Below are 8,846 nucleotides of genomic sequence, written 5' to 3'. Positions count from 1 at the left end.
AGGCTGCAATTGGAGGCTAATAGGCACTTGAATGAGCAAAACAATAATAAAAAACCGTTATGGAAGGAAATAGAAGAAGGTTCAACCCCTTTCTCCCAAAGGGGCAAACAGGACCGCTGCAGCGAGGCGTCTGTTTGTTTGGGTAAAACAAGGAATCAGTGGCAAGGATCACAGCCCCCAGCTCCTCCCGAGAAAAGGCCCCGAGCAAATGTGACAGACTGAGAACGATTCGGAGCCACGCAGGTCCTGCAGGCGCCAGCACAGCGCGTCACATGGGCGAAGCAGCGCACTCCTGGGTCAGCTCCATGTCGAAGGTCAGCGACTCTGCGCGAAACCAGGCAGGAATTACGGGGCTGCACCCTGACCCCTGAGCTCCTGCTGTCACCAGGACACCCTCAGGCACTGGGTGCCACCACTCACCAAACTGCCCTCCTGCGTTGGCCTCTGCTCCCTCGCTACTGTTGCCAAACTGCATCAGTGAGTCCAGAGTGCGTGGGGACATGGGCAGGTCAATGGTATTGCTGAAGGAGGTGCTGTCAGGAGGGAAAAGCATCAGGGCCTGGACAGAGCAGACACCTCCTGCCCCTCCAGCGGGCCCCAGGGCACAGTGCAGCCAGCTGGGAGCTCTCTGGAAGGCAGAGGGGCCCTGGAGGGGAGAGCAGCCCTGCGGCACGGGCAGCACACTGCCACCTGGCTCAGCTCCACTGCAGTGCCCCCCTGTGCAGACGAGGAGCCTCATGGCACCCAAAGCAGTGGTGGTAAGGCTGAGCACGTGAACGTTCCCCTGAGCTCACAGATACCTCCAGGAACACTTACGGGGTGACACAGATGAACTTTGTCTTCAGATATGGAGCAGCACCTGAATGAGAGAGCAGCCTGGTCACCAGCTGCAGGAGGAGGAGCCCCGCTCCCTTCCTCACAGCCCTGCAGACAGCCCTCGTGCCCTGCTCGCACCCACAGGGTCCCCAGGCCATCCTACGACCAACACGGGATCCCCTGATGGATGCAGTTTTCCACCAGGCTGCTGTTCCTGCAGCTGCTCCACAGGCAGGAGCTGCGCTGGGACGCAGAAAATCAACGACTACCTGAGTCAGTAGCTTCTGAGTGTTCCTGGCTCTCAGAGCGGCAGTACTTCCCAAATGCCTCCTCTTTTGGGATGTCCGGGTACAGATACACCAGGGGAGACACCAGAATGTTGGTGGCATCCATGATTTTGTAGCCCATGATGATTTCCGCAAATGACATGCTGTTCAGCTGCTGTTTGGTGTAAGGTTCCACAGACTGGATCTGAGTCTTTCCTGTATGAGACTGTTTTAGACACAGGGCAAGACACCTGCAGCCCTAGGGCAAAGGCATGGACTTTTCTCCAGCTCCCCAGGGGCGGCACAGATGGGACAGAGTCGCCTAGAGCTGTGCTCAACCTCACGAGGCGCCCAGCAGAGCACGTGGCAGGACAGACCTGCTTCAGTGCACACGGATGGGGGCACTCAGGACGCAGGGACCAGCAGAAGGTGCCTGGGCTCAAAGATTTAACCAGGGACAGGGGCCATCGTGACGAGCACAAATGTCTCATCAGGGGAATGAAGCCGTGGTCCAAATCCCACCTTGAAGCCAGAAAGGCTGGCTGAACAAGACAGCACACCCAGGGCAGTGGTGGAGAGCAACGTACCGCTGATGTCCTTCTCCACCCACGTGAAGGTGATGCCACCCTCCTTGCTGCTCTCGCTGAAGCGCAGCAGGAAGGTTCCTGGAGGCTTGGTGCTCAGGATGGCTCGCTCCCGCTCCTTGCTGATGAACCCCATGATGTACCTGGGTGCAGGGAGCAAGGCTGGGTCAAGACATGGGGGCAGGTACTCCAGAGCAGGAATCCTGCCACTTCTCTGTACGCTGACAGGCAGCAGCAGGACCTGGGCTGGCCGCCGCAAAGCCACCAATGTTTTGGGGATTGTCTGGGGAGCCTCAAATGTTTCCAGTCTGAACCAACAGGGCCTGGACAGAAAAGCATTCCAGGAGAGCAGGGACAAGGTACTGCCTCCATCAGGACAGGACTTGTGGGTCCCCAACCAAAGCTGACAATAGCTGAGACTCACCCTTCATTCCACAGCGCCAGGATATATTTCTTCACCAAGTCAATTATGTTGTCCAGCCAGACCCAGAAGGAGAAGCCTTTGCCAGCCATGTTCTCCTGAGGAAGAGAGCAGAGGGGCTGTGAATATGACTAGAGTGGAGAACAGCCAAGGGGAGGCACTCGGGTGAAGAGAAGGAATTATACCTTGCAGAACTTGGCCCAGGTGATCTGACAGCCAGAGTAGTTCACACCTGGCCCTGACGGAGAACAGGACTGTCAACATGTGCCTATGGCTGCTCCTCCAAAGAGTTTTCAGGGAGCAACACCAAAAAGGACAGCTTCCTTCCCAAATCTAACTGCTCGTGGGGAGCTGCCACGAGTGGCAGGGATAGACAGGACACCGATGCTGAGTTACCTAGAAGTTTTTCTGCCAGGGTTGTCAGCTGCTCGATGCTGAGACCACGCTTTGTGGTGGAGGAGAACTGCCAGCTCAGCACCTCTGCCACCTGGTCCCACGTCCCAATGGGTGGCTTGGTGAAGAAGTTCACGTTCTGTACAAGAGAGAACACAGCCCTGAGCAGAAAAAGGGACAGAAGCAAGGCCAGGTCCTGTTCCAGCCCTGCTGATGGGCCTGAGCGAGCCTCTGCCTCGCTGCCAGGATACCTGACCCAAGAAAAGCATCACTCTTTCACCAGCCACCCCCTGGATCCAGCTCCTACCTTGGGGTTGTTGGTCAGCATGTTGTACCACAGGATGGATGCCCAGGCATTAGGCATCTGGCAGATGTTTGAGATGACAACCACAGGCAGCGAGTGGGTCTGCAAAGATAGGACACGACTGAAGTCTGAGACTCGTCACCAAATCCTGCACTGCCCCACAGGACAGCAGCCCCCAGCTGTCAGGAAGGTCTCCCCCTCCATTCTCTGCGTCATGAAGGCCCTAGGAAGGGTGCAGCCACACAGCAATGGCTGATACCACATCTAGCCAAAGCCTCCCCCACCCTACAGCACACTCCACTGCAACCCACAACCTGAGCTTCGTGCTCCCTCCCAGTGAGCTCCCCAGCACAGAAAGGCAGACACAACCAGCACAGAGCAGGATGCAACTCAGGCAGGGCGACGCACAGCAGATCTGCCTCCCAGAGCTGCTCCTCTGCAGCAAGGCACAGCCCACAGCAGCACCCCTGCTCACCTCCAGATCGATCTTCAGCCCCTGGTGGTACACCTCAGTCTCAAAGGTGATGAGATGCAGCTCCTCAGTCACAATCAGTGAGGCCTGGGGGTGGAACAGAACACAGTGAGCCCACAGCAGACATCTGCCTTCAGCCTGACACAGCACTCTCAGACCTGGGCAGGGAGAGCTGAGCTGGCAGCTGCCACGTGTCAGAGGTGTCACGGCCAGCCCTGTGAGAGCAATTCCTGCTTCCCCTGTGGCTCAGCTGCCTGGCGGGGACACGGACTGCTACGGCTGCCCTGAGCACAGCTGCCAGTAAGGGGCTCTCCCAGCCAGGGTCCCCTCCCCACTCACATCGCAGTTGGCTCTGCCTCCATTACCGCACCGCTGCTCCCGCAGGGTCTGCAAAGGGAAGGAACAGGCTACAGCAACAGCACCACGTCACACCGCCACAGGAGCAGCCTGAGGCCCCGTGGCACCTACCAGGTGCTTGAACTCTGCTGAGAGGCTGCCGTTATTTGACTCCTCCATGTTCATGACCTTGGTGTTTGTCCCCAGGATGTTAAACTTCCGGGACCTAAGAAGAGAAAAGATACAGCACGGTGGATGGCCTCTCGAAGCAAATGCGTAGTAGAACATTTGCCAACATTAAAAGCAGAAGTGAAAGAAAAAAAAAGGAAAGAAAAAAAGAAACCATTGCACTTACCCCCGAAGTGCTGCAACATCACCAGAGTCCCTGAGAAAGGAAAGAGAAAAAACAGTCACAGCCATGGCTGCGTGAGTGGAGTTTGCATCAAGTCCCACGAGGCCCTCCAGCCTATGAATGAATCCTGGGGGCCCACCACCACCCTATACTCTCTCCTTTAAGGTCACACTGGCCCCCAGTGCACGGATGCAGCCCCACTCAGGGGCAGCAGGAGCAAGTCTGACTGCAGTAACCACACCCAGCACCTCCAGGATCAGAGCACAGGACTCACTTGTCAATGCAGACTTTGATTTTCAGCTGATAGTTTAGCTCCGGAAACTTCACCAACAATCTGGAAAGAGTCAGCAGACAGACTGTCAGCACCAGCATCACAACACGTGAACAACTTGAGATAAACACAGCACAGAAGAGCTGGATGCACAGCAGTGCTGCACGCATCCCACAGCAGGCAGCATCATTCACCCCAACAAGCCCACCAGGACACAGCACAACCCAACTCCTTTGGCACACAGCACGCTGCCATGAACCTACGGTTCTCCCAAGCCCCATAAGGAGTTTGTTTTGGCCACTGACTGCCCACTCCAGGCAGACTGCTCTAAACCACCTGCGTTTCTTCTGCCAAGGAAGCAACTGGGGCACAGCTGTGAGATGGTAATGAAGCTGTAGGCAGAGCCTTGTGTCAGAGCAGCAATTTCTGCAGAAGCTGGTGAAGAACACAGGCCAGAAGACAGGCTTCTGGCAGGGACACACTGACACTTCCTGTCGTCTGCCCCCACAGTGGGATTTACCAGAACCCCAGCTGTCTCCAGGAATACAATAGAGCCCCAGCCAACAATCACCATCCCCACACTGAGTCACCCAGGCTACACTCCAGCAGGGAGCCATTCCTTCCCAGCAGCAGCACTCCCCGGGCAAACTGAAGGCTGCATCTGAACCAGCACCTCCTGGGAGACGGATGCTGCATTCACCCTGCACGGCTCCCTCCCTTCACACAGGAATCGCAGGGGCCAGCGACCCACCTGACTTTGGTGGTGAACTGCACACCGGTTTTGATGACCAGAGGCCGGTCAGGATGCATGGGCATGCAGGGCTGCCTCTCCACCACAAAAGCACTGTAGGAGAAGATAAAAGAAATGCAGTCAAACCTCAGCCCCATCCCAGCACACAGCGCTCACCCCTTCACTGCCTGTAACCAAGGAACAGCCCATAGCTCCCTCGGCACCTTTTCATCAGGTTCCTGAACAGCTCCACGATCCGCTCCTCCAGCATTGGCCGGTGTTGGACAATTGGGTCGCCCTTGTAGGACACCTTCTGCTGCAGCTCTTCCAGTTTCTTGATCTGCTGCCGGGTCTGGAGCTGTGATTCAGCAAGAGAGGTTATCCTAGGGAGTAGGAAGAACCAGCATTAGCTCTGGCTGCCAAGTCCTGCACGGTCCCAGCCCACAGAGCCCTCCTCCTCCCCTCACTTCTGCAAGAGAGGACAATCGCTGTACCAAACCAGCAGAGAACAGAATATGCCCACAGCTCAGCACATTTTTCTAGGCCACACACTATGAAAGAAACCTGTGTGAACCAAAGTTCTGCAGCCGTACCAACCAAGAGCTCAGGAACAGCCACGCAAGCCATCAACCTTACAATCTCACAAACCTCGAGGTGATGAATCCAGCATTATTGTCCACTACCAAGCATAAGTGTGGCTACCAGATTATATTTACAACTGCAGGCATCAGTGGCCATTTTGCAAGGATGTGACCAAAGGCAGAGAACTCCTTTCTGCTGCAGGTGTTTGACTGCTGCCTCTCCAGGGACCGATGAGTCTTACCAGTTCTCGAGCCGGTCTAAGCAGATATTTGGTGGGCCACCAATGCAGGCAATTTGTTGCCGTCTCTTCCAGTCTGCCAGCTCCTCATCTGCCAGCATCTTCTGCACATACTCCATGGCTGACAGCAGTCCTGCCAGCTCGCTCACAATACCCTGCCAAACCAGAAAGCAGGGCCTTCAGCACTCTGACACCCTCCAAGACCCGAAGTCCTACGTTCACAAGAAATGGAGCTGCCCACTGCTGTACTGCCAGCGCTACTCTCGTAATTCTACCCACACGAGACTCAAACCCATATCCCAGAATAAGAGCACACCGACACCCCGGAGGGACCTGGGAGGCCAGCAGCACCACGTACCCTTCGCATCTGGTCCAGCGCTGTGAGCATCTGCTCCAGCTGCTGCATCTTCTGACGCGTCACCGACTGATTGTTTCCATTCAGGTCCTGCATGTCTGTGCGGAGGACAGAAGGCTTCAGCCAAACAAATGTACCTCCTACCCTCCCAAACATCACACTGGAGACCGCACAGCTGACTAGAAAGGAGCAAGAAATTCTAGAAAGCCATCAACAGTTAAGCAGTGATTTCACACAGCCTCTGCCAGCACTGCCTCCAAGCACCTTTCTGGCATTGCTGCATACACAGCAGCACTATCACCTTCGCGTGCCATTCTCCTTTCACAGGCAAAGCTCTGGTTCAGCTCCCTGCAGGCCCTGTCAGCCTGTTTTTTGTTTGTCACTTTCTACAATTGCCATGCAAATGCCCTAAGACTAACCCACCCTTCAGGCTTGAAGAGGAGGACTGAGAGGGCTGAAAAACGCCCTCCAGCATGCTTCCTTGCAGGAACGCACTTTGGCTTGCCAGATGTTAATGAACTTCATTACCTCCCTGGCTTTTCAAAGTCTTGTAGTTAAAATCAAAGTCATCCTGGAGATTTTCCACCACTTTCATCTTCTGCTCCAGATCCTGCAAGGCAAGAGATGGAATTTGTTCAAAGTACAACATCACCACAGTGCTCCTAGAAGTACCAGGGGAAGAAGGTGCCCGGGCAGCACACTTACCTGCACTCTCTTCCTTACATCCTGCAGATGCTGCTCCAGCATCTGCTGCTTTTCTGTCACTACAGCTGCTGTTGGATGCGTCGCCTGTCCCCCTTGCTGTAGAAGGGACAAGAGCAGCATTAGAACAGGGCTGCAACTCTGGGACAGTCCCTTCCCAGCCTCAGAAAGTTCTGCATAAGGAGTCTTAAACCCTTTACTAAGCAACAACAGAAAACCTCAGCACAGAGCACTGATACACCCTAGAGAGCTGAGGGTCAGCTGCCCTTCACTGCGGTTTGACCACCCCTGAAAGAGACATGCAGGAAGCTTGAGACCAGAGCTTCCTGCCAGCACCAATTACTGCGCAGAGCTGCTGGGTGGGCAGAGAGACGCCTGGATCACCTACCTGGGCTGCGGTGGCAGCGGTCTGGAGGAGCCGTGACTCTTCCCACAGGCAGCGAGCCACGATGCGGGCTATTTCCATCGGCTTCTCCAAGTATCTGCTCTGTAAAACAGCGAGGGCCTCAGAGTTAGCCTTCAAACCGTAACTGCTGGGATCTCTGCATGCTTTAGGGCTGTGGTCTGTGAGCCGTGACAAGGAGGCCACTGCGCTTTGGAAACACAACGGTCGCCTCCCGCCTCACCTGCAGGAACTGCTTGATGCGCCGCAGGTTGTGCTGGTACAGGACGTTGGACTCCTGCAGGAAGCGGCTGTACTGCTGGTCGATCTCCCCCAGCAGGTTGTGGAACACCAGCGTGGCGTGCGACTCCTTGTTAGCAGCGTACGCCCTGCACCAGGAGGGCAGAGTCCTTAGGCCCAGCCCAGGGGAGGCACGGCGCTGCGGGGAGGGCGGCTCCGCGCATCACCCACTGCCCCACACGCAGTCCAGCATCCCACCGACCCCTAAGCTACACCGGGATGCAGCCACAGCAGGCCCTGCTCCCGCAAGGGCAGGGAGACAGAGGTGTCTCAGACACTGGAAGACAGCACACAGGAGCACCTCAATTTCAACCTTGCTTAGAACAGAGGTCGATGTAAACCCTGACGACCTCTGCTGTGTATTTCCCCCTCTCTCCTAGTCTGAGGTCTGACACCAAACACACAGACTCCCACTCCATCTCACACTGCATGCATTTCGAGGAGGAAGAGAGGCCCCGGCACTCAGAGAAGCTGGCACAGTCCCTCCAGAGCTGCCTGGCATTACCCCCAGCTGGGGGTCCAAAGCACAGTCCATTTGCCAGAGCTTGGCAGCGCCTTACCAGTCCTGGCTCTCAATCCACGGGGCCAGGAACTGCCGCAGCTCCATGGGGAAGCTGTCGCTGTAAAGCTGGTGGAGCTGCTCCAGGTACCGCGTGTCGAGCTGCTGCAGCTGGTTCCACTGCGCCATCCTGGCCGGCTCCGGAACCCTGTGGGGACAGGCAGGTCAGCACGGTGCCCCTGGACCCTCCTGCACAACCACGGCTTGGCTCAGGCTGACCCCAGGAAGGGGAACGGGGCAGGTCTACAAGGCAGCAGCGTGCTGAGCTGTGCCCACAGGGCTGAGCTCTGCACTGAACCGGCACGAGGGCTGTGCCTGCCTGCCCTCACCACCTGATGCCCAGCATGCAGCACGGCTCCAACAGCCAACTCCAATTCTCCTGCGCTGACGATCCAGAGGCAAGATGACGTGCATCTGTCTCAGCGAGGAACACAGTGCAACGCAGCCACTTGCTATGGGAGATGCACTCCCCTCCATTTTGAGCACCTGAAAGGTTTTCTGCTTACCCCACCAGATGAGGTCTGACACTGGTAGGGCTCAGGCTCTGCTCACAGCCACCACTGCCTGCTGTGACAAACAGGTCACCAGCAGCACAGCTCTCGCTGTGACACGACCAGCCTCCCTGAAGCCCCCAGTCTGCCATGAGCCCTGGGACGATGCTGATCTCCAGCTCCCAGCCAAGCTGCAGCGAGGAAAGCCTCCTGCAAAAAGTGGCTGCCAGCTCCCAGCTCAGCACTGGGACCTGTGCTGAGAGGAGGTGGAACCATAAACCCAAAGCACACT

The 8,846-nt window shown here is 56.5% G+C and overlaps 1 protein-coding gene across 10 annotated transcripts; it reads right to left on the bottom strand.

Annotated features, from left to right (window-relative positions):
- Positions 1 to 268: 268 nt before the first annotated feature.
- On the bottom strand, positions 269 to 8,192 carry STAT3 (signal transducer and activator of transcription 3; the record flags this gene model as incomplete). 10 transcript variants are annotated; one of them, XM_079546983.1, is made up of 23 exons in its annotated part: positions 269 to 324; positions 421 to 533; positions 817 to 859; positions 1,083 to 1,298; positions 1,670 to 1,809; positions 2,091 to 2,185; positions 2,273 to 2,325; positions 2,484 to 2,619; positions 2,788 to 2,886; positions 3,260 to 3,343; positions 3,596 to 3,643; positions 3,725 to 3,818; positions 3,948 to 3,977; positions 4,219 to 4,278; positions 4,967 to 5,059; positions 5,170 to 5,328; positions 5,769 to 5,920; positions 6,124 to 6,218; positions 6,649 to 6,730; positions 6,826 to 6,921; positions 7,211 to 7,309; positions 7,449 to 7,593; positions 8,065 to 8,192. In XM_079546983.1, the coding sequence occupies 23 exons, from the start codon at positions 8,190 to 8,192 to the stop codon at positions 269 to 271; spliced, it is 2,316 nt and encodes a 771-aa protein (XP_079403109.1). The 10 variants fall into 10 exon arrangements, with proteins under 10 accessions (XP_079403109.1, XP_079403111.1, XP_079403113.1 ...); XM_079546985.1 differs by having other exon boundaries at positions 1,086 to 1,298; XM_079546987.1 differs by having other exon boundaries at positions 421 to 521; positions 1,086 to 1,298.
- Between the last annotated feature and the right edge of the window lie 654 nt (positions 8,193 to 8,846).

This window comes from Tetrao urogallus (genome assembly GCF_951394365.1).
Source record: "Tetrao urogallus genome assembly, chromosome: 26".
Taxonomy (NCBI): domain Eukaryota; kingdom Metazoa; phylum Chordata; class Aves; order Galliformes; family Phasianidae; genus Tetrao; species Tetrao urogallus.
This window is presented reverse-complemented; position numbering and strand designations above follow the sequence as displayed.